Source organism: Schistocerca gregaria, chromosome 8, assembly GCF_023897955.1.
Source record: "Schistocerca gregaria isolate iqSchGreg1 chromosome 8, iqSchGreg1.2, whole genome shotgun sequence".
NCBI lineage: Eukaryota > Metazoa > Arthropoda > Insecta > Orthoptera > Acrididae > Schistocerca > Schistocerca gregaria.
In genome coordinates this window covers 501,895,982-501,921,234 of record NC_064927.1, presented here as the reverse complement: position 1 = coordinate 501,921,234, position 25,253 = coordinate 501,895,982, and the positions used below count along the sequence as shown (strand labels likewise).

At 44.7% G+C, this 25,253-nt stretch overlaps 1 protein-coding gene across 1 annotated transcript; it reads left to right on the top strand.

Annotated features, from left to right (window-relative positions):
• The first annotated feature begins 2,797 nt into the window (after nucleotides 1–2,797).
• LOC126285270 (uncharacterized) lies at nucleotides 2,798–24,778 on the top strand. Its single transcript, XM_049984560.1, has 6 exons — nucleotides 2,798–2,959; nucleotides 5,190–5,309; nucleotides 10,512–10,546; nucleotides 10,599–10,883; nucleotides 16,849–17,153; nucleotides 24,754–24,778. The coding sequence occupies exons 1-6, from the start codon at nucleotides 2,833–2,835 to the stop codon at nucleotides 24,776–24,778; spliced, it is 897 nt and encodes a 298-aa protein (XP_049840517.1). The 5' UTR covers nucleotides 2,798–2,832.
• The last annotated feature ends 475 nt before the right edge of the window (nucleotides 24,779–25,253 follow it).

The following is a 25,253-nucleotide window of genomic DNA, read 5'->3' as shown; positions in this document are numbered from 1 at the left end:
ATCGCACTACAAAAAATGTGATGACGATTTAATCATCTACGTTCCATCTACATCTACATTTATACTCCGCAAGCCACCCAATGGTGTGTGGCGGAGGGCACTTTACGTGCCACTGTCATTACCTCCCTTTTCTGTTCCAGTCGCGTATGGTTCGCGGGAAGAACGACTGTCTAAAAGCCTCGCGCTCCAATCTCTCTAATTTTACATTCGTGATCTCCTCGGGAGGTATAAGTAGGGGGAAGCAATATATTTGATACCTCATCCAGAAACGCCCCCTCTCGAAACCTGGCGAGCAAGCTACACCGTGATGCAGAGCGCCTCTCTTGCAGAGTCTGCCACTTGAGTTTACTAAACATCTCCGTAACGCTATCACGGTTACCAAATAACCCTGTGACGAAAGGCGCCGCTCTTCTTTCGATCTTCTCTATCTCCTCCGTCAACCCGATCTGGTACGGATCACACACTGATGAGCAATACTCAAGTATAGGTAGAACGAGTGTTTTGTAAGCCACCTCCTTTGTTGATGGACTACATTTTCTAAGGACTCTCCCAATGAATCTCAACCTGGTACCCGCCTTACCAACAATTAATTTTATATGATCATTCCACTTCAAATCGTTTCTCACGCATACTCCCAGATATTTTACAGAAGTAACTGCTACCAGTGTTTGTTCCACTATCATATTATCATAAAATAACGGATTCTTCTTTCTATGTATTCGCAATACATTACATTTGTCTATGTTAACGGTCAGTTGCCACTCCCTGCACCAAGTGCCTATCCGCTGCAGATCTTACTGCATTTCGCTACAATTTTCTAATGCTGCAACTTCTCTGTATACTACAGCATCATCCGGGTACATTATCTACTAGGTCATTTATATATATTGCGAAAAGCAATGGTCGCATAACACTCCCCTGTGGCACGCCAGAGGTTAATTTAACGTCTGTAGACGTCTCTCTATTGATAACAACATGCTGTGTTATGTTTGCTAAAAACTCTTCAATCCAGCCACACAGCTGGTCTGATGATGCCTGTTTGAGGTCGAGATAAAATTGGGATTCCGTTCCAGAGTGGAAATAGCATACTTCCAGCATGATTTTTCACTACTGATACTTGTTAGTACGGGAGACAGGTGGCGCTCTGTTGTGAGGTACAGTATCTCTTGCTACAGTAGGACTAAAGTGCCAAACAAGACAGCACGGAATTGCGCCGTATTTGTCCAGTGAGTAGTCATAAGAGGAATACGCCATGCTTGTCGAAAAAATAATAAACCGTTTAACTCCCAAATAATAATCCAGAATTAAGTGCGCTGGACTATCTTAATGCAGGACACTTTATGCGGGGACAGGGAATTTAATAATGACTTGCTTCCAAACTGTCTTTACCAAATACAAAGCAGCGTCTGGACGCACTGTGCATTTTCTATAACACTACATGTAAAATATTTACGATTAAAACATTCATTGGCTGCTACTGAGGTCATCAATAAATTTATTCTGTGAATCTAATTACAAGCATACAATCCAGTTACTCATTGCTTCCAATAGACGCAGTGAAGATAGCGAGTAATCCAAGACTGAAAGAGGAGTCAGGAAAGAAGATATGACCAAGTATTCTTCTCAGAAGTCCTAGAGGAGTTTTTCAGATCCTCAAATTTAAAGAAAAACGAAGAAGGAGTACGTGTTAATGGAACACAGCTGTACAATGAACACGTCGAAATAAAATTGTACAGGACAGCGAAATAAATAAGCGGAAGAGTGTGTGACCCGGAGTTCTTTTAGTAAACTAAAAAGATGTGTCTGAAAAGGAAAGCTTATAATGAGGAATTATTACGTGGTTGTACTTACGGGGATGAGACTTAGGATTTAAATGGGAAAGCCATTAAAAACCGAGGGGGCGATTAGCGGAGTGGGGAATGCTAGGAGGGAGAGGGAAACCAACAAACGTATCCGGAAAACAGAGCCACGTGGATGACTGCAGTAGCACACTGTAATATATGGAAAAGTCTAGAGAAGCGCTTCATTCAGACGTGGATGTCAAATGGCTGACGCTGAAGATGACATACTGTAGCTGCAGTTAAAAGAATTCTTCAAAGTATTTCATGGTACTTCGGAAGATTTTAGATTCATAAGAGATGTCGACAACGTAATAGTGCACAAGCACTTCATATCTGAGCAATGATCACATACTATATCGTGCGGTTAGGGGAAATGTTTCCAATCACTTGCTGCCATGTATCTTTCCTTCAAGGCAGTTCAAAAAAAAAAAGAAATGTTGAAACGTAAGTGAATTTCAAACGTATGTGAATTCCTAAGGGACAAGCTGCTGAGGTAATCGGTTCCTAGACTAACACACTACTTAAACTGACTTATGCTAAGAACGGCACTCACACCCTTCCCCAGGGAGGACTTGAGCCTCCTGCAGGAGGGGCCGCGCAGTCCGGCCGTTCTGTAATGTCGACCAGCGTATCGTAGACTTCTGCCAGCAGCGTGAGTAATGTATAATATTGACATATCATATACTACAAAAGGAGATGGAAGCAACCTATATTTTAAAAAAAGAAGAGCACAATTATGGTTTTATAGTCGATGGAATGAATCCGGTAATTTATTCTACGCCATCGCCAAAGAAAACTCTCGCGAATACAGGATAAAAGCTTTTAATTGTTAAATGGTCTTTATCTGTATCGTACATTTAGCGGTAATAAAGAAAATACGTCTCCTACATGGTTTCCAAATTTTTAAATCCTCCAGATTTAACAAGGACCAATAAACCTATGTGTGTGGCGTTAACCGCCCGACCTTTACGCTTATTTACGTTAAGAGTCGATGGCTGTGCTAGGCTGTGACGCCTCTTGCCTTCTGTGTTTTGCAGGCCGCGGCTTTCCCGAAGAAGCCGAGCTGCGCCTGCGCGCTTCGTGGCGGCGACGACTCCTGCGGCTGCAACAGGCTGCTGGTAAGCCTCACCAGACCATACCGTACCACACCGTACAATACCAGCAGCATGTCCCTCGACAGACTGCTGCTGGCATATCATCAAAGTGTGCGCACCAAGCATTCCGAAACACATCGCTGAGACCAATATCACCGCCACCAGTTTCCTGCCCTGTGAACAGGTCCTGCTTTCTCCACCTTTCGCGGATGATCACTTCTTTTTGACGCTGCTATATTTACATCTAGTAAGCAGACTTTTCAGGATCTGAGACGCATCCTTGCTTTCTGTTTCCCACAACATACGTTTTTAAAACTGACTTTAAATTCCTTCACCCTTTCACAGTATCTGCTTAATTATATCAGATGCGCATAGTAATTGCCTTTCTTCTCCAACTCTTCTCAGCACCTCTTCGTTTGTCAGTACGTGTATCCATTACGTATGTTCCCATTCTTCTCCATGTCAACATTTCAGAAGACTCCAGTTTCTATTATCGTCTTGTCCATTACTCCCACATCCTTACCGCTACAGAAAATTCATCTCTTACGCCGATTTTGCTACAACTGTTCTCGGTTTAACGCCTGTGTTGCACGTCCAGTTGCTTTCTACGCTATTTACGCGGTACTTAAAAAATTTCGCATAAACTAAATTCTCTCACTTCGTTATTATTTTTATGTTTTCAGCTCCTTCTTATACCATTATTTTCGTTTTCTTTATGTTTATTTTGATTCCAATAATTTTTCCAGAAGTTCAAATCTCTCTACAATTTATCAGAGCTCTTCTCATCTCTGTCGAGAAGGACCGTAACCATATTGTCTGCGAATCTCAATCACCATATTCCGAGATGAGCAAATTTTACACCGCTCAATAGTAACTTCTAAATATACAGGACATTAAGATCACAAGTGTAGATATTGTGATCATTGGTGCCTTAATATCTACACATTCCAGTGTGTTTGATGTTTTTTCTCTGAGTTTAACAGTCTTCCCGCAAACACGCCACATAATCGACTGCCTGATTTTTCTACACGGTCATAACTGCAACACTAAGTGAACTGCGGTTGCCAGTATAGACTGCCCGTTTTGCGTCCTCGCGACCGCACTTCAACACCTGACCTGCTGCACAGCGGGAAATTAACATTAATGGCTTGCTTTTTCGACATGTATGTGTTGGGAGTAACCAGCCTAAAACATAATACTCACAACAGCTAAAATTATTAGTCTACAAATAATGTAAATACTGATGTAATGTTATTCAGTACACTTTCCTCAGTCAACAGTCGAAAATGTTGGGAGTAACCAGCCTAAAACATACAACTCACAACAGCTAAAATTATTAGTCTACAAATAATGTAAATACTGATGTAATGTTATTCAGTACACTTTCCTCAGCCAACAGTGAAAAGTTCTGCACTTACATAACTAACACGCTGTATGTTAGAGAGTGTGGATGGCGCACAACACGTTTTCCTAACTCTATCCAGTTCGTATTCTCTCCTTCTTCCCTCATCGAAGCCTTTCGGTTCGAATAAAGTGAGTTAATAAGACGTCTGTTTTTCGAGTCAAGTCGCTTTTCCTCCAATATATTCGCAAGCTTTTCCTAAGCCTTCAAAACACATACATAAGTTCTTGCTCTTCTCGATAAATACCGCTCCTCCAGTTTTACTATTACGCGTTAAATAAGAGAAAATGACGATAACGGGAAAACTCATCATTTTCATATCCTCCCCCGGTAGCTGAGTGGTCAGTGCGACAGAATGTCAATCCTACTGGCGTGGGTTCGATTCCCGACTGGGTCGGAGATTTTCTCCGCTCAAGGCCTGGGTGTTGTGTTGTCCTAAACATCATCATTTCATCCCCCTCGACACGCAAGTCGCCGAAGTGGCGTCAAATCGAAAGACTTGCAGCCGGCGAACGGTCTTCCCGACGGGAGGCCCTAGTCACGCGACATTTACGTTTTTATATCATTTTCATACCAATGTTGCCACGATTTTTCGTCTTATTTTTACATAAGAAACTCTATCTCAAAGGGTTACACACCACTGTCGATACAAGCCGTATGCGAAACGGATAGTTCAGATGGTATGTGAAGAAAGTTGCATCCAGCGACACCTTGTTTGTTGTGTACTGCCGTGGACATAGGGCCTCGCACTTGTCACAGTTGCTGGGCGACACTGTAGTGAAAGGCGGTAGGTACGGCGCACACAGCGTGCGCCGCCGACGTGCTCGCGGTTGACGCCGTCCTCTGTCGCAGGTGCGGCCGCCGCGCCCGCTCAAGATCCAGCCGCAGGGACCGCGCGTGGTGTGCCACCAGTTTCCCGGAGTCGACCCGCTGCACCCCATCGGCGACGTCTGCTCCTGCGGGCACAAGTTTGTAAGTACGGCCGGCGCTCTCCTCAAGCCTGTCTTCCGGTCTCGCACTTTGTCGTCACGGCACACAAATCCCTACCACTTCTGAGGATTACTCAGTAGCCACATTAGTCCAGTTCAGTGTGACCCCTTACATGCTACCCCTCTCTTAGTTTTTTCGTTAAGGTTGAAATCTACAATTTATCATTCACAGAAAACGTTTTTAATATTGATCGCAGTCCCCTGTACGTTAGTCTTTTTTTAGAAAGCATTAGTTTTGGGCAGCTTGTAGAGAACAGATCATCCGCATCATGCAGTGTCATACTGCCCACCGTGTGCTGGCCTGAGACCAAATTTTTCCTGAGATGGACAATGTCTAGCTGAAACCAATCACGATTAACAGCACGTTCTACACCTACACCTACTAAACTACTCTGCAATTCACTGTTAAGTGCCAGGCAGAGAGTTTGTCGGACCACCTTCAAGCTGTTTGTCTAGCGTTCCACTCTCGTTCTGTGATTCTATCCACACGTAACAAAGCTAATTATATAATAGGCTCAATATGTCAGTCACTTTTCTCCATTGATAGAATGTCGTTTTTCCAGACCCTGAAATCGCTTGTTGAAATACCCCCAAAGCATCCCATTTAGTGGGGGTGTAGTAAGTAAACGTAAAGTCGGGAAATTTGGTCACCACCCACAATTATAAGAAAAATGAAAAATAAAAAAATTAAAATACTGCAAGACTTTGAGAATTACCACTTGGAGCACATCGGGACTTTTATGAGAATTTAGAGCGTCTATTTGTGTGAACGAAACAGAGCATATGTTCGTTTTTAAGTGCTAATCACTTTCAATTTCATCTGCGTATAAATGCTGAGTCACAAGCAAAAGAGTAACAAAATCCCATTTTTTTCACTATTCAACCAATTATTAGAATATGTAAGTCGGTAAATCCACTATGGATACGGGAATCGGTATAACCACCAAGATGTTTTCTTACTAATGGTCTTAGCTCCTGAGACTTGCCGCTCCCATCTGCATCCACGCAACCTACCACTGCCGGACCAGCCGTGTCATTTGAGTGCACGTTCTGAGAACTGCCAAAGTGAGGCGGTAGGGGAGAGGGGAGGGATAAGTTGTGTTAGATGTTACAAAAGTGACGGAAGCTAACATACACCAGCTGAAAGATCTTGTTACGTAGAAAGACAGCGACGACGGTAGCAGAACATGGTAATATGTCTCGAACTGCAAATCCTAGTTGAGTTCAATACATTCGCTATCATTTCTCTTTATTCTCTGTAGGTTCCAGCAATTTTTAAATAAAACTATTAATTTCTTCTTTCGTCCACAACAGTCTCGATTAATTCGATGAACAATAGATGAATTTCTACTTACGCTGTTCAGTTGGAATACATGTTTTATTTAGCATTAAGGATCTATTTCGACACTAGAGAATTGACAACAGCACATTGCCATGTTTGAGACTGCAGTGGATTTTGACAAGTACATGCTATAAAGATGTGCCCGGATCCATTTGGTATTAGACAGCGACCGAGAGCAGAAACGGTTCAGTTATTGTGGTAGAACTTGGATTTCGTTGACAGTTGGCAGCCATGTAATTTTGCTGAAATATTTCAGTGGTAAGGCAGAAGAATAAATAATGATACTAAAAGTTACAGTAGGTTTATGTTACCCATCTGATAAAAAAACAATACGGTAGAATCTCTGTATCCCACTCAGACATAGACTGCAGATGATCGACATAAATGTAGGCCACCCTTCAGCTGCAAATTTTCAGCCACGCCCGAAGGTTTCTCGTAGTTTTTTGTTGTGTGTAATGTCTCTGCATGGATTTTACTTACAAACGAATAGTGACTTACTTTCTGAAAGTCAGCCCTACCACAACCAGAGTTACTAGTCAGCATTATCTGAAATTATTAAATAGGAGTAGTACACCCTTAGATATTCGTTACGACTTTATAAAAGACGCCGTTGCTGCCCTTTCTATTGCCATCTGTTGCACATAGTCGCAGAAACGTGTAGAGTCCTCCCTGGTAACCTCAAAGTATAGCTCTACCAGACGGTCCGTGATCATAAGATAAGAAATACTTATGTCCGCTGGTTAATAGCACGATAATATTACAACATGTTGGCATCTTAAGTACAACTTTTAGGCTGTCCCTTGTAAAATAGTTTTTGTGTAGCACTAAGCCAAATCTGAATATCCTGTATCTTCGTTCTGTTTCTTTGTATTCTCTACTTTAAAATGGCCTGTACGGTTGAAATTGGGCAGTCGTGCGAGCTTCAATAAAGTGAGCACTTGTTAGCAATAACCTAAGCGGGAAATTTATAATGCCTTTCAACATTTGTGAGTGTATTCGCCTATCATGAGACGTGCAGTTTATACGTCTAAGGCAAAAAAACAATAATAACCAAAACTGAGCGAGTAGGAACTGAAATTTGTAGGAAAAGTAGCAGAAAACAGCAAAGAAAATTTCCACAGGATATGCAGACTACAAAAACAGATTTAACGTTTACTGCAGGGACCACACGTTTGTTTGCAGAGTATTATACAAATTATTTTAACTATCAGAGACAAAATGATTGTATTTGAAGTTGTGACAGTCAGACTTACACGTTGTTCTCATGCCGGAATAGGAACACCAGTGGAGGCCTAAGTGTAAACGCCTAAAATGGGTGTCTAGCTCGCCATCTCTCAAGAAACGGTGCCCAAAGAAGAAGAAATTGCGGTGGAAACATGAGAAGGTGTGCTGGTGCGCGGAGCCGGAACCAGAGCTGCAACCGCACCGTTGCCCCTGGCACTTCCCGAGCTGCCGCGCTCGTCGTGGCGCTTTGTGAAAGGTCATCGTCATTGCTGAGCGCTCCAATAAAAGCTTGAGCTCTTCTTACAAACGCGTTCATTGCTTTTCTTAGAACATAGTCCGGATCTCCCTTACTTTCGTCGTATCAGATCGGTTCAGTTTCCTACGATTTCCCATTTCCTTTGTAGACTACAAATAAATACGACTTTGACGGCGCATGTGAGAGGGCACTGAAACACTGCAAGACTGAATGAACACAAAGGAGTGCCGCACTATTCTCCGATTGCATAGGCTGTTGCAAATTAGTGGATTTTACAACGACACACTTGAACTTTGTGTAAAGGCACTGAAGAGCGTCGTAAACTTTTCTGAATTCCGTTGAATGTGTGGGTGGCTTGGAGAATAACTTGTGTGGTGATAATGTGCAGCAGTAGTTCGAGATCTGATACACGGAAGGGCATCCCATTCTCAGTGGAAGGTCAAACCAAAGTACAGCACATGAGGTTTACTTATGCTTCTTTTGAGGCATCATCCGCTATACATACGAATGAAAATAACGTTGTGGTAGTTACATAGATGCTTCAGGTGAAAAATCAATGGATACTTGAGTTTACATATTAAAACAGAAAACACTAAAAACAGAAAAAAATTAAAATAGAAAATATCGAAGAATGAAGGAAAATATAGAAGAGGATATACTCTCCAACAAATAATAAACACTGTTGCTTCTTCTTTCAAACGGCAGACTATACGACTCAGTATTAGTTTGCAGTTTTCTACTCTCAGTACAGGATTTTCCCATGTCAACATGGATACTACATGCCAACTCATATATTCCATTATTATTTATGTTGTTTATTTTCTAATTACCTGTTGTGTACCGGCAGTGCAGAACTTATTAGTACTTCATTTCTGGTGTGCTGTCTCGTATGGGAGTGAAACGTGGGTGATAAACAGAACAGGCAAGAGGAGAATAGAAGCTCTTGAAATGTCATGGCATGCAATAACGATGAAGATTAGATGGTTAGATAGAAGAACTAATGAACATGTACTGACTTCGCCAGAACATGATGAGTATGTCACTCGTCGAAACGTCGCAGTTTGAAGACACCGCCAGCCGGCTGGAAGGCCGAGAACTTTTCACCAGGTGAAATATTGTGCACAACAATGGTGTCGTCATTTCTGATTGGTCAGCAGTAGATACAGTGGCTGGGCAAAAATACAGACAAACCACGAGAAACTTGAATGCGGCTTCTAGCCGAGCCTGGGTGCTGCCCCGTTACATTTCACCGAGAATGGAACCTGAGGGATGTCCTCAATACGTTGCAAATACCAGTCACGGTGAGCGCAGCGTTTATGTCGAACCTGTGCAGACCGGTGGTATGTATGGTGGGTGCGTCCGGAAACAAGATACCCGAAGTGGTGCTTCACGGGGCCTGGTATCGAAGATGTATATCGCCTAAAGGGAAAATGGAAAAGACGTCGCCTGACAAGTCACAGCGTGGACAAATGTGTGTGTGGAGTGATCGTGACAGACGGCCATTGAAGAAGACTGTGACGAAAAATGTGGGAACGATAGCTGCAAAAGTCAGTGGAGAACTGAACGATCCCTCGAGGACCACGTTAGCACCGAAACAACGCGAAGGGAGCTCTAAAAACTGGGAAGTCCAGAGCTGGAATTCCAGAACTACTCATCAGTGACGAAAGTCCCCGTGACAGGGAAACGTGACGGTGAAGCCATCAAACCTGGACCGTGGAGCAACGGAAGAATACCGTTTGGTCGGGTGGGTCTTGTTTCCCACTGTTCCCGACTTCTACCAGAGTTTTCGTACCAAGATTGAAACATTGGGGAGGGGGAGGGGAAGGGGGGGAGTGATTTGGGTAGCTGTACCGTGATGTGGGCTCCACAGTTACTCTGGAAGGCAGCATTATTGTCAAGCATTATCTGACCATTTTGGCTGGTGAAGTCCGTGCCCTGGAACAAGGCTCGATCCCCAATGGTAGCGCTGAGTTCCAAGACGTCTGGGTCGCGGTTTCCCTGTTCGGACAGGCTGAATCGTCGCATCTCCCCCGGCAACCACAGCCTTTGTGGTCTAATTTGGAGAGTAGGATACGCGATCGCTATCCACCTCCATCGCCATTGCCCGAACTCGTCACAAGTTTGGAGGAGGACAGCTAGAACAGTGCAGGACACGCGTCTATCTATTTTGTGCAGGACACGCGTTTACCCATTCTGTACAGGACACGCGTTTATCGATTCTGTGCAGGACTCGCGTTTATCCATTCTGAGACGACTGGAAGCAGACTGGAATGCTGTTTGCTACGGTAATGTTGTGTGTTTCTGGTGTTCCGTGCCACCGCCCACCGCGAGAGAGACGCGCTGAGGCGCCCGGCTGCCCGCAGGTGACGCCCGCCGACCAGCAGCGACCGTACTGCCCGCACTGCAGCCGCCAGCGCCAGCCGCACCGCCTGGGCGCGCCCTCTGGAGAGGCGGCGCTGGAGCGCGACGAGCTGGAGCGCGGCGCCGTGTTCCTGCCAGCCGAGGAGCCGTGCGTGCACTACCGCGACGCCGACGCGGCGCCGCCGCCGCCCGTCGACCCGGTCAGCTTGTCGCTGGCCTTCGGGCTGGCGCAGCGCCGCGGCGTCGCCGTGCGCGAGGAGTCGCTCGCCTTCGGGCCGAGGCAGCTGCCGCGCGACGGCCAGGTGCGCCGCACCACGCCCGACGTGCCCGAGGAGGGCCTGCAGGCGTTCGACAAGCAGGTGGTCGAGCTCAGGGTGAGTAGCTCCCCTCGCTGCAACACCACTCGTCACAACACTAGCGGTCTTAAGAGGGCCCCACGCACTCGTTACAGAGTCATAATTCAATCACTACTGCTCTTTTCTCATGATTTACTCGACGCGTCCCCTAGCACCTAACGTCCTCAGTTATTTGTTTGATATATTCCAGTCTTTACATACGAATGGAAAATCTGGTAGAAGCCGACCTCGGGGAAGATCAGTTTGGATTCCGTAGAAATGTTGGAACAAGTGAGGCAATGCTGATCCTACGACATATCTCAGAGAATAGATTAAGCAAAGGCAAGCCTACGTTTTTAGCATTTGTAGACTTAGAGAAGGCTTTTGACAATGTCGACTGGAGTACTCTCTTTCAAATTCTGAAGGTGGCAGGGGTAAAACACAGGGAGCGAAAGGCTATTTACAATTTGTACAGAAACCAGATGGCAGTTATAAGAGTCGAGGGACATGAAAGGGAATCAGTGGTTGGGAGGGGAGTGAGACAGGGTTGTGGCCTGTCCCTGATGTTATTCAACCTGTATATTGAGCAAGCAGTAAGGAAACAAAAGGAAAGCTCGTAGTAGTTATTAAAATCCATGGAGAAGAAATAAAAACTTTGAGGTTCGCAGATGACATTGTAATTCTGTCAGAGACAGCAAAGGACTTGGAAGAGCAGTTGAACGGAATGGACAGTGTCTTGAAAGGAGGTTATAAGATGAACATCAACAAAAGCAAAACGAGGATAATGGAATGCAGTCGAATTAAGTCTGGGGATGCTGCGGGAATTTGATTAGGAAATGAAACGCTTAACGTAGTAAATGAGTTGTGCTATTTGGGGAGCAAAATAACTCACGATGGCCGAAGTAGAGAGGATATAAAATGTAGACTGGCAATGGCAAGGAAAGCGTTTCTGAAGAAGAGAAATTTGTTAACATCGAGTATAGATTTAAGTGTCAGGAAGTCGTTTCTGAAAGTATTTGTGTGGAGTGTAGCCATGGATGGAAGTCAAACATGGACGATAAATAGTTTGAACAAGAAGAGAATAGAAGGTTTCGAAATGTGGTGCTACAGAAGAATGCTGAAGATTAGATGGGTAGATCACATAACTAATGAGGAAGTATTGAATAGAATTAGGGAGAAGAGGAGTTTGTGGCACAACTTGACTAGAAGAAGGGATCGATTGATCGGACATATTATGAGCCATCAAGGGATTAGCAATTTAATATTGGAGGGCAGCGTGGAGGGTAAAAATCGTAGAGGAAGACCAGGACATGAATACAGTAAACAGATTCAGAAGGAGGCAGGTTGCAGTAGGTATTGGGAGATGAAGGAGTTTGCACAGGATAGAGTAGCATGAAGAGCTGCATCAGACCAGTCTCTGGACTGAAGACCACAACAACAACAATATTCCAGTTTCTGCCATTCAAAAAAATGGTTGAAATGGGTCTGAGCACTATGGGACTTAACATCTGAGGTCATCAGTCCCCTAGAACTTAGAACTACTTAAACCTAACTAATCTAAGAACATCACACACATCCATGCCCGAGGCAGGATTCGAACCTACGACCTTAGCGGTCGCGCGGTTCCAGACCGAAGCGCCTAGAACCTCATGGCCACTGCGGCCGGCTTTCTGCCTTCCGCTGTAGTTTCTATCCACTACCGCTCCCTCTAGTGGCTGATACCTTAACACGCGTCCTGTCATCATCTCCCTCCTCCTTGTCAGCGTTTTTCAAATGTTTCTTCCCTCGACGATCCTCCGGAGAACTTCCTCATTTCTTACCTTATCCGTTCACCAAATTTCCAACAATATTCTGTTGCACCACATCTCAAACGCTTCGATTCTGTTCTGATTTTCCTACAGTCCATAATTCAGTATCATACAGCGATGTGGTCCAAAGGTTACATTCTCAGAAATTTCTTCTTCAAGCTTATGCATATATTGATATTACTATACTTCTTTTCGCTAGGAGTGCTCTCTTTGCCTGTCATAATCTGCCTTTTATGTCTTCCTTGCTTCGTTCGGCAGGGTCGTTTCGCTGCCAATGTTCTATGTTAAGTTTAACGCTATCCTTATTTCTCCTACTTCTTATTCTTTTCCTCTTTCTTCGGCTTACTCTCCGTATTCTGTACTCATTAGATTGTTCATTCTATTCAACAGACTGTTTCTTCACTCATGGTAACAATGTCATCAGGCGAAAGGTCACCTTACCGTTGATAACCTTCGTCCTTGGATTTTAATCCCGCTCTTGAACGTTTCTTCTATTTCCGTCATGGCCTCTTTCACATATAGACAGAAAAGTAGGAGCGGAAGAGTTCATCCATGTCTTACTCTCTTTTTCATCCGAGTGCTTCGTCCCTGGTTTTCCAATCTTGTATCCCTCATGGCTCTACTATTACTCGTCTGTATCTATACCTTATTCCTATTTTTCTCAGAATTTCCAGTGTCTTGCACAGTTTTACTTTGCCGAACTGCTTTTTCAAGATCGACAAAATCAACGAAAGAGTCTTGTTTTTTCTTCCCTCTTGCTACCGTTATAAAGTGCAGTGCCCATATTGCCTCTCTGGTGCCTTTATCTTTCCTAAAGCGCAAATGATTGTCATACAGCAGTTTCTCAATTGGCTTTTCCATTATTCTTGCCAGCAACTTGGATGCGTGAGTTGCTAAGCGGATTGTGCGGTAGTTCTGGCACTTGTGTCCTCTTCCTATCTTTGCAACTGAATCGATGATTATTTTTTTCCGATAATCTGATGACATGGCACCAGTCTCATAGATTCTGCACACCTTCTTGAACAGTCGTTTGATTCCACTTCCACCAATGGCTTTATAAATTCCCACGGAATGTTATCCACCACTTCTGCCTTATTCAATGTCATGTCTTCCAAGGCTCTTTCAAATTCTTACTATAGTCGACGCACTCACAGCAACTGTGTTGATATTTTAAAAAAATATATACTGTTTATTTTTCCGCCTCAGTTCCATATTTCTTTTTTACAATATGCACCATTAGCTCAAAAACTTACGAGACTAATTTTATTCTTGGCGAATAAGCGACGTCAGAGCAGTAACAACGGTGGCAGCTTCTGCTAACGACTGTAAACAACATATGTGCATCAAATAAAGTGTTCAAGACGTTCTCTCGACTGATCTAAAGAACAGAAAAGTATGTACAGATTTTGTTTCACATACTTCGACTCTCAAACAGAAACAACGACACGTGGAAGCCATCCGCGATTCGAATGAATTGAGAAAAGTGTACAATTCTTTTTTGGAAAAAAATCATCGCATACGAACCTGTCACAAAACTACATAGTGAGGAAATTCGCATGAAGGGTGAACACTCTGAGTACATAACGGACATTCGAGCCATTGCGTCGTAGGAGTTGAACAACAGCTCAAAGAAGGACTTTTGAGAGTATTTCGCATGGTTGTACGGACGTTCTGTGCACTGTATTGAAGTACGGCAGACTGTCTAGAACACCTGACGCATTAAAACCACCATCTTAACACTTTTCTATTTTTTTATTCATCTAGTCTCGAAACGTTTTGGACTGACGGACACGTTGTAAAAAGCATGCGCAAATGACGCAGAAGATAAATGATACATACATTTTTAATACCATAATGTAATTATGATTTATTCGTTTTGTTATTATTGTCAAAAGCAAGTACTGATGGAGGTGCTCGAGAGAGTAAAAAAACGGGATAACAAGTGTAGCGTAGCGAACAAGGCCGCCTACTGCGATACTGACACAGAACGTGAGTCACGTGGAAGTTATGTGTCTCTCGTCTCCTCCCCTGATAACTTGTTCGGCACTGTCACCTAAATAATAAATTTTCCTCTGTTTCTTCCGCCTCTTTCCTGAAATTGTGAAGCGTTCGGAAGTACTTGTAGTTACGTTTCTGCCTTTCTTCCTTATTTCCCTTTACTGTGCGTTTGGAATAACTAGCCGTTCCTGAAACACTCTCAAGCACACTTTTTACTGAGGTCCTTGCCTCCTCGTTTGCGCCTTTCGTCAAAACTGTTCATGTCGCTGCATATAACCCACGCGTACCTGATTAAGAAAACCTTTCCTTGCAGCTGTGGTGCGCGTAGTCTGCGGTGCAGTGTTGTGTAGTACAGCGGCGGTGGTGGTCGGCAACGAGGTCATTAGAGACGTAGCGCAAGCTCGGGTTACGATGGGTGGGGTAGGAAATTGGCCGTGCCCTTTTCGAAGGAACCACCCCGGCATTTGCCTGAAACGATTTAGGGAAATCACGGAAAACCTAAATCAGGATGGCCGGAGAAGGGATTGAACCGCCGTCCTCCCGAATGTGGTGTGGTAACCACTGCGCCACCTCGCTCGGTGTTGTGTAGTAAAGAGAGAGCAATGAGAAAGCTTGGACTGTGTTTTACTATTACTGCTTACACTTTCGATACCCGCGACCTGGAATCCAACGCTTGTCGTATTTTTACTTAGTTGTATACAATAATTATTAACATTCCTTCAAGAATAGTAAGTTATGAATTTCTATAATTACTGTAATTAACCATAAAGCAAATAGAAAATTTATAAAATATTAAATGAAAAGGAAAAACACCTGAAGCCCTTAAACCGCGATAATACATTGTTAATCATCTACACTACCATTGCAGCAGATGAGTCAGTGGCAATTCGTAATCCTAGCCACTGGGAAACATCCCGGTTAAGGAAAATATATTATTCAGGAAGTCCTTCTCGTGGAATGCTTCGTATATGATTGATGTTACCATTACTTACTTCTTTTGAGTGAGTCCCTGATTGCGGGGGACAGCATCCCACACCTCTAGAACTTGAGTTCCAGGATTACCATACCATCATCCAAAAATATGTGCGAACGTGTGTGGAATCTAATGGGACTTAACTGCTAAGGTCATCAGTCCCTAAGCTTACACACTACTGAACCTAAATTATCCTAAGGACAAACACACACAAGGCAGGACTCGAACCTCCGCCGGGACCAGCCGCTCAGTCCATAACTGCAGCGCCTTGGACTGCTCGGATAATCCCACACGCCACCACCTCCAAACACCAGCGAAATCACTGCACGTCAGCCCTGAATCACGGCCACAGATGAACTAGCGCGTTCGGTCGGAAACCCAACGGAGTCAACCAATGGAATTTAGCGGCTGTACCATACGATCCCCCCTCCCCCCGTAGCTTACTGATGTTGCATGACCCACATAAGTCACCCATAAATCCTGATTTATTCTGATAGTTCTCCACACAGTTGCGAAGTTTCGGTCACTAATCCACTGCTTCTGGTCGTTCTCTTCGTAGAAATCAATTCCAGGATCCTCGGTGATATCCTTTCACTCACACTAATAACTTCAGTATTATCGCTCGCAGCTAGGTTTCTCTTAGGACCTGAATATTTTCTAAGTTCCTTTCCAGATGACTTATTTTCTGTCTTGTTGATCAGACGCTGTCTTCGTCTGTAACAGTGTGACTTAGTGTGGCAACGCCAGTCGAATGAGTCTGAAAGTATGAGAATTTCACTCTGTAGCGGAGTGTGGGCTGATATGAAACTTCCTGGCAGATTAAAACTGTGTGCCAGACCGAGACTCGAACTCGGGTTCTTTGCCGAGGTACTAGCAAAAGTGAAGCTGTGAGGATGGGGCATGAGTCGTGCTTGGGTAGCTCAGTTGCTAGAGCCCTTACCCTCGAAAGGCAAAGTTCGAGTCTCGGTTCGGCAGTCAGTTTTAATCTGCCAGGAAGTTTCGAGTCTGAAAGTCTTCGTCAGTCGGACACTCTGGTACAATATGATCTGGTGTACCGACGTCACCACACGCATATTCGGGATGTAGTCAGCTAAGTCAGTAAGTGACAGTGAGCTGAGTAGTCCCGCCGTTCAGAGTCGAGCAGCGCTCACGACGAGAGCGCGTCGCCTGCGGCGGTCCCCCGTTATCTTGCGCGAGCTCCAGACCCCGCCTTGCCTCGTTCCAGCTGCCGGCGCCGTACGGGTGCGCGCGCGCCGCGCTGGAGGCCGAGGCGCAGGAGGCGCTGCTGGAGGCGCAGCAGGCTGAGATCGAGGCGGCCGCTGGCGACGAGGTGACGACGGCGCACGGCATCCCGCGGCTGCTCACCTACCCGGAGGCCGGCTACCTGCCCGAGCACGGCCGCACGCCCTTCTTCGTGCGCGAGTCCGGCGACATGGTGAGGGACGAGATGGCGCGCGAGGGCTACTTCGTGCCCAAGGACGCGAGCACGTTCGCCGCCGAGATCGCGCTGCCGCGCCGGCCCGGCAGCGTGCTCGTCGCCAGCGACGGCGGCGCCGCCGCCGACGACGACGGCGACGGCGACGGCGGCTACGGCCTCGACGACGACGGCTCCGACGAGTACGGCGGCGAGGCGGCCGGCTCGCTGAGCGGCGAGCCGGGGCTGCTGCAGCGGCTCGTCAAGGCGCCCTGCGGCCACAAGTGGTGAGCTGCCCGCCCCGCGACGGCAGCCACCCACTGACCCCAAACTCCTCCCCTCCCCAGCAGCTCTCACGGCTGTCTCAAAAACTCAATAAATGATGATAATTTATACGTCTGTTTGTGTACGTATTTATTTATCCTGACAAAATTAGATCCCGAGGGGGGATTGAAACTACAAGGACTGCAGACTGGCGTCGAGCTGCTCCCTTCAAAGAAAATCCAGTCCTCTACATCCAAGTCGTCCCGCGCTGCGGGATAAAGCCAGCGCCCTGTGTTGACGACAGTCCAATAAACCAACACCTGTCACAGCGCACAAAACTGCACTCCATGTGCCTGCCCCTCTTCCTCCCTCAGCCAATGACACTCAGTACTGTGCTAATAAATAACTGAATTATGCAAATCTGTGCATCTACTTATTTATGTCTTTGTTTATCTTGCTAACAGAATTGTAAGGCCCTTTCTTGTAGATCATGTGATCCTATGAACCACAGGCCACGATCTCACAAGTAGATTCGCAGAGGCATTATGATCCATATAATGTGTTCAAATCTTATGAATTATCTCGAAAAAAAAGGCCTATCGACATATAGTCAGCATAGGTTCTTGTGAAACAAAATTAGCTGTTTATTCACACCAAGTAATGAGCGATACTGACAGGGGATCTCAAATCAGTCCCACGTTCCAGTTTTGTGACTAGATTCGTGATTTCCTGTCAGAACAATCCCAGTACGTAGTAATCGACGTGAAGTCGTCCACTATAACAGAAGTACACTACTGGCCATTAAAATTGCTACACCAAGAAGAAATGCAGATGATACGTGGGTATTCATTGGACAAATGTATTATACTGGATTCATCCGAAAAAATGACGTTTTGCCATTCGTGCACTCAGGTTCGTCGTCGAGTACACAATCGCAGGTGCTCCTGTCTGTGACGCAGCGTCAAGGGTAACCGCAGCCACGGTCTCCGAGCTGATAGTCCATACTGCTGCAAACGTCGTCGAACTGTTCGTGCAGATGGTTGTTGTCTTGCAAACGTCCCCATCTGTTGACTCAGGGATCGAGACGTTGCTGCACGGTACGTTACAGCCATGCGGATAAGATGCCTGTCATCTCGACTGCTAGTGATCCCAGGCCATTGGGATCCAGCATGGCGTTCCGTATTACCCTCCTGAACCTACCGATTACGTATTCTGCTAACAGTCATTGGATTTCGACCAACGCGAGCAGCAATGTCGCGATACGATAGACCGCAATCGCGACCTTTATCAAAGTCGGAAACGTGATGGTACGCATTTCTCCTCCTTACACGAGGCATCACAACAACGTTTCACCAGGCAACGCCGGTCAACTGCTGTTTGTGTATGAGAAATCGGTTGGAAACTTTCCTCGTGTCAGCACGTTGTAGGTGTCGCCACCGGCGCGAACTTTGTGTGAATGCTCTGAAAAGCTAATCATTTGCATATCACAGCATCTTCTTCCTGTCGGTTAAATTTCAGGTCTTTAGCACGTCATCTTCGTTGTCTATCAATTGTAATCGCCAATAGTGTACTTTATTTATGTGTTTGTTTATCCTGCCAACGTTAGAGTTGTAAGGCCCTTTTCGTTGCTCATGTAGTCCTATGAATAACAGGCCACTAACTCAGAAGTAGATTCGCAGAAGGATTATTACGTATATATGCCTACCAACAAATAGTCGGCACAGGTTCTTGTGAAACACAATTAGCTCTTTATTCACACGGAGTAACGAGCGATACTGACAGGGGATCTCAAATTGGTCCCACATTTGTGGATTCCAGAAGGCATCTGACACGGTTCCTCTCAAACGACTCCTAGCCAAATTGCATGCCTTGCAGTGTTCCCCAGTCTTGTGACTAGACCTCTGATTTCCTGTCAGAACAATCACAGTACGTAATCATCGACGGGAAGTCATCGAGTAAAACAGAAGTAATATCTGGCGTTCCCCAAGGAAGTGTTATAGGCCCTCCACCATTCCTAATCGATATAAACAATTTAGGAAAAATCTGAGCAGTCTTCTTAGATTGTTTGCAGACGATGCTCTCATTTACCATCTAGTAAATTCGTCAGCAGATCAAAACCAATAGCGAAACGATTATACAAGGCACCTGTGTGATGCGATAGGTGACAACTGAATTTACATGATGAGACGTGTGGGGTCTCCGTCTCGAGTACGAAACATATATCACACAACACCAAAGGCTGTCACATCAACTAGATACCTACGGATTGCAATTACGAACAGTTTAAACTGGTACACTAAAACAGATAATGTTGTGCGGAAGGCCCCACAAAGACTGCGTTTTGTTGGCAGAACACACATAAGATACGATAGCCCTACTGAGCAGACTGTCTACACAATGCTTTTCCGTCCTTTTCTGGAGTATTGCTCGCGGTATGGGATCAGTAACAGATGGGATTGATGAAGGACATCGATAACGGTCACAGATAGGCAGCTCGTTTTGTACTACGGCAAAACAGGTGAGAGAATATCACAGATATGTTAGGCGAGTCGGCAAACATTAAAACAAAAAACAAAAAGCGTTTCCTGTTACGCGAAACCTTTCTACGAAATTTCATTCATCAACTTTCTCCCCTGCATGCTAAAATATAGTGTTGACACCAATGTACACACGCAGAAATGATCATATTAATAAAATAACAGAAATCTAAGGGTTCGTTTTTACTGGGCGACGTTCGTGAGTGGAGCAGTAGAGAAATGCACGGAAGCGCGAAAGAAATTGGTATAGGCATGCGAATTCAAGTACAGAGATATGTAAGTAGGCAGAATACAGTGCCGGGGTCGCCAACGCCTATATAAGGCAACAAGTGTCTGGCGCAGTTGTCAGATCGGTTTCTGCTGCTACAGTGGCAGGTTATCAAGATTTAAGTGAGTTTGAACGTGGTGCTACAGTCGGCGCACAAGCGGCGGGACACAGCGGCTCCGACGTAGCGATGAAGCAATCCGGTAAAACATCAGATCTCCGACATGGCTACGAGGCAATGCAGCAGCACATAACAAATTAACACAAACAGCAATGACAAAAAATGAAAATTGGCAAAGCAAGCAGCAGTATATCTAAATTAGCAAAGCAACTGCAATATTACAACTAATATACGGCACTGTGCATCAAACAAGGAAAATAAATCAGTAGTAAAACTGGCTTAAAAGAGTAATACAAAGTCAAATTCAGTAGCACTATGCCTGGCAAACTGTAGCAGCAAATGGAATAACTTCTGTCTAAATATGATGAGATTGTCAGGATCAGTAAATAATGCCCTTGAATATCTGAAACTAGCCTTTACAAATAGCTTCAGGTACATGAATATGTCACTCACATCACCAAAAGAAATAACTTCCATAATAAAATCTTTAAAAACAAAGCATTCTAGTGGTTACGATGAAATATCAACAAAGTTAATTAAGGCATGTTCTTGTGAGTTTAGTACAAATCTAAGTTACTTGTGTGACCAGTCAATTATAACTGGGACATTTCCTGACTGGCTCAAATATGCAGATGTTAAGCCTCTATTCAAGAAAGGGGATAAAGAGATGCCATAAAACTACAGACCGATTTCACTTTTGCCAGCATTCTCAAAAATTTTAGAAAAAGTAATCTACGGGCAGCTTCTCAACCATCTGACCACAAATAACATATTATCAAGAACACAGTTTGGATTTCTGAAGGGTTCTGATATCGAAAAGGCTATTTACACCTACAGTGAAAATGTACTCAATTCATTAAATAACAAGTTACAATAAGCAGGTATTTTCTGTGATTTGTCAAAGGCATTAGACTATGTAAACCACAACATCCTTTTAAATAAATTAGAATTCTATGGTGTCAGAGGCAGTGCTGCAAAATGGTTCAAGTCATACCTCGCTAACAGGAAACAAAGGGTCTCAGTGTAAGGGACTAGTGAATTAAGTCATCAGTCATCATCAGAATGGGAAAAAATTACATGTAGTGTCCCACAAGGATCCATCTTAGGGCCATTGCTTTTTCTTGTGTACATTAATGATCTCTCATCAGTTACACTGCCAGAAGCCGAGTTCGTTTTGTTTGCAGTAAACACAAGTATTGCAATAAATAGTATGTCGAGTGTAGTTCTAGAAAGATCTGCTAATGATATTTTCATGGATATTAATAAATGGTTTAAAGTCAACTCACTGACATTAAACTTCGAAAAGACTCACTATATGCAATTCAGAACCTGTAAGAAGTTTCCACCCAGCATATGCATAAAGTACGAAGAAGAGCAGATAGAAGAGGTTGACAGTCTTAAATTCCTGGGATTACAACTTGATAATAAATTCAGTTGGGAGGAGCACGCCACAGAACTGCAGAAACGCCTTAACAAATCTGTATTTGCAATTCGAGTGTTAACAGACATAGGCGACATAAAAGTTAAAAAGCTTGCATACTTTGCCTACTTTCATTCAATAATCTCATATGGTATTATATTTTGGGGTAACTCTTCAAGTCAAACAAAAGTTTTCAGAGTCCAAAAGCGTGTAATACATTTTATTTGTGGAGTAAACTCATGGACGTCTTGTAGAAACCTCTTCAAAGAACTGGGTATACTAACTACTGCCTCTCAGTATATTTACTCCTTAATTAAATTTGTCCTAAATAATACACTCCTGGAAATGGAAAAAAGAACACATTGACACCGGTGTGTCAGACCCACCATACTTGCTCCGGACACTGCGAGAGGGCTGTACAAGCAATGATCACACGCACGGCACAGCGGACACACCAGGAACCGTGGTGTTGGCCGTCGAATGGCGCTGGCTGCGCAGCATTTGTGCACCGCCACAGTCAGTGTCAGCCAGTTTGCCGTGGCATACGGAGCTCCATCGCAGTCTTTGACACTGGTAGCATGCCGCGACAGCGTGGACGTGAACCGTATGTGCAGTTGACGGACTTTGAGCGAGGGCGTATAGTGGGCATGCGGGAGGCCGGGTGGACGTAACGCCGAATTGCTCAACACGTGACGCGTGAGGTCTCCACAGTACATCGATGTTGTCGCCAGTGGTCGGCGGAAGGTGCACGTGCCCGTCGACCTGGGACCGGACCGCAGCGACGCACGGATGCACGCCAAGACCGTAGGATCCTACGCAGTGCCGTAGGGGACCGCACCGCCACTTCCCAGCAAATTAGGGACACTGTTGCTCCTGGGGTATCGGCGAGGACCATTCGCGACCGTCTCCATGAAGCTGGGCTACGGTCCCGCACACCGTTAGGCCGTCTTCCGCTCACGTCCCAACATCGTGCAGCCCGCCTCCAGTGGTGTCGCGACAGGCGTGAATGGAGGGACGAATGGAGACGTGTCGTCTTCAGCGATGAGAGTCGCTTCTGCCTTGGTGCCAATGATGGTCGTATGCGTGTTTGGCGCCGTGCAGGTGAGCGCCACAATCAGGACTGCATACGACCGAGGCACACAGGGCCAACACCCGGCATCATGGTGTGGGGAGCGATCTCCTACACTGGCCGTACACCTCTGGTGATCGTCGAGGGGACACTGAATAGTGCACGGTACATCCAAACCGTCATCGAACCCATCGTTCTACCATTCCTAGACCGGCAAGGGAACTTGCTGTTCCAACAGGACAATGCACGTCCGCATGTATCCCGTGCCACCCAACGTGCTCTAGAAGGTGTAAGTCAAGTACCCTGGCCAGCAAGATCTCCGGATCTGTCCCCCACTGAGCATGTTTGGGACTGGATGAAGCGTCGTCTCACGCGGTCTGCACGTCCAGCACGAACGCTGGTCCAACTGAGGCGCCAGGTGGAAATGGCATGGCAAGCCGTTCCACAGGACTACATCCAGCATCTCTACGATCGTCTCCATGGGAGAATAGCAGCCTGCATTGCTGCGAAAGGTGGATATACACTGTACTAGTGCCGACATTGTGCATGCTCTGTTGCCTGTGTCTATGTGCCTGTGGTTCTGTCAGTGTGATCATGTGATGTATTTGACCCCAGGAATGTGTCAATAAAGTTTCCCCTTCCTGGGACAATAAATTCACGTTGTTCTTATTTCAATTTCCAGGAGTGTACTTTCAGAAACAACTTCCTGACACTTAAATCTATACTCGATGCTAACAAATTTCTCTTCTTCAGAAACTCTTTCCTTGCCATTGCCAGTCTACATTTCATATCCTCTCTACTTCGACCATCATCAGTTATTTTGCTCCCGAAATAGCAAAACTCCTTTACTACTTTAAGTGTCTCATTTCCTAATCTAATTCCCTCAGCATCACCCGACTTAATTCGACTACATTCCATTATCCTCATTTTGCTTTTGTTGATGTTCATCTTATATGCTCCCTTCAAGACACTGTCCATTCCGTTCAACTGCTCTTCCAAGTCCTTTGCTGTCTCTGACAGAATTACAATGTCATCGGGGAGCCTCAAAGTTTTTATATCTTCTCCCTCGATTTTAATACCTACTCTGAATTTTTCTTATGTTTCCTTTATTTCTTGCTCAATATACAGATTGAATAACATCGGGGATAGGCTACAACCCTGTCTCACTCCCTTCCCAACCAACGCCTCCCTTTCATGTTCCTCGACTCTTATAACTGCCATCTGTTTTCTGTACAAATTGTAAATAGCCTTACGCTCCCTGTATTTTACCCCTGCCACCTTCAGAATTTGAAAGAGAGTACTCCAATCAACATTGGCAAAAGCTTTCTCTATGTCTAAAAATGCTAGAAACGTAGGTTTGCCTTTCCTTAATCTTTCTTCTAAGGTAAGTCGTAGGGTCAGTATTGCCTCACGTGTTCCAACATTTCTACGGAATCCAAACTGATCTTCCCCGATGTCGGCTTCTACCAGTTTTTCCATTCGTCTGTACAGAATTCGCGATAGTATTTTGCAGCCGTGACTTATTAAACTGATAGTTCGGTAATTTTCACACCTGTCAACGCCTGCTTTCTTTAGGATTGGAATTATTATATTCTTCCTGAAGTCTGAGGGTATTTCGTCTGTCTCATACATTTTGCTCACCAGATGGTAGAATTTTGTCAGGACTGGCTCTCCCAAGGCTGTCAGTAGTTCTAATGGAATGTTGTCTACTCCCGGGGCCTTGTTTCGACTCAGGTCTTTCAGTGCTCTGTCAAACTCTTCACGCAGTTTGAAAGACATATTTAGGATTAAGTGCTGAAGTATTAATTTTATTGCAGTAAACGGGGTATCAGATATATTCCATACTAATTTAATGGAACAAAAACTGCCAGAGTGAAAAATTGCAGCTTCCAACCAAGTATCCCATCTAGTGAGGATGGGTTGAGGGGGTAACAGAGACTCAGGTAGACTCTCTTTGTAAGCGTCTACATGTGAAGCGGCTTTTGAAAACACATGTGTAAAACAAAATTTGTTTTTTAAATTACTAATTTATTTTTGCAGCTTTGGGACCATTAAACAGATTTAACGCTAAATTTTACACATTTCTCTTTAGTTGACGATATCAAGTTATTGATATTATTGTAATTACAGCATATTGATTTTGCAAGACAATGGAGCCCATGAGCGAGACATGTAAATGTGCTTTACATGTAGGCTGAATTATTTAATTCTTTTCCCGGTAGTCAACGTGTACGGAGCAGCATTAGTTGATATCAAAAGTACTCTGCTTTTATTTATATTAACTGGCCACGGAACAGCTGAAATAGAAGTCGTATATTCTCAGGAAATAGTTTATAAAAATAGAGACCTACCTGAACAAAAATAATTATTTAAAATTTTGTTCAAATACAACATCCGATTAAAACTTACACAACCATCATCAAAGAAACTAGCAATTGTGAAGTTATTTACTCGTTGCTGGACTTTATTACGCACTGGGAGGGCTTGAGCAGGCCCATCCTCAGTTAATGTTGCTGCAGTTAGGCTGGCAACGTGGTGCC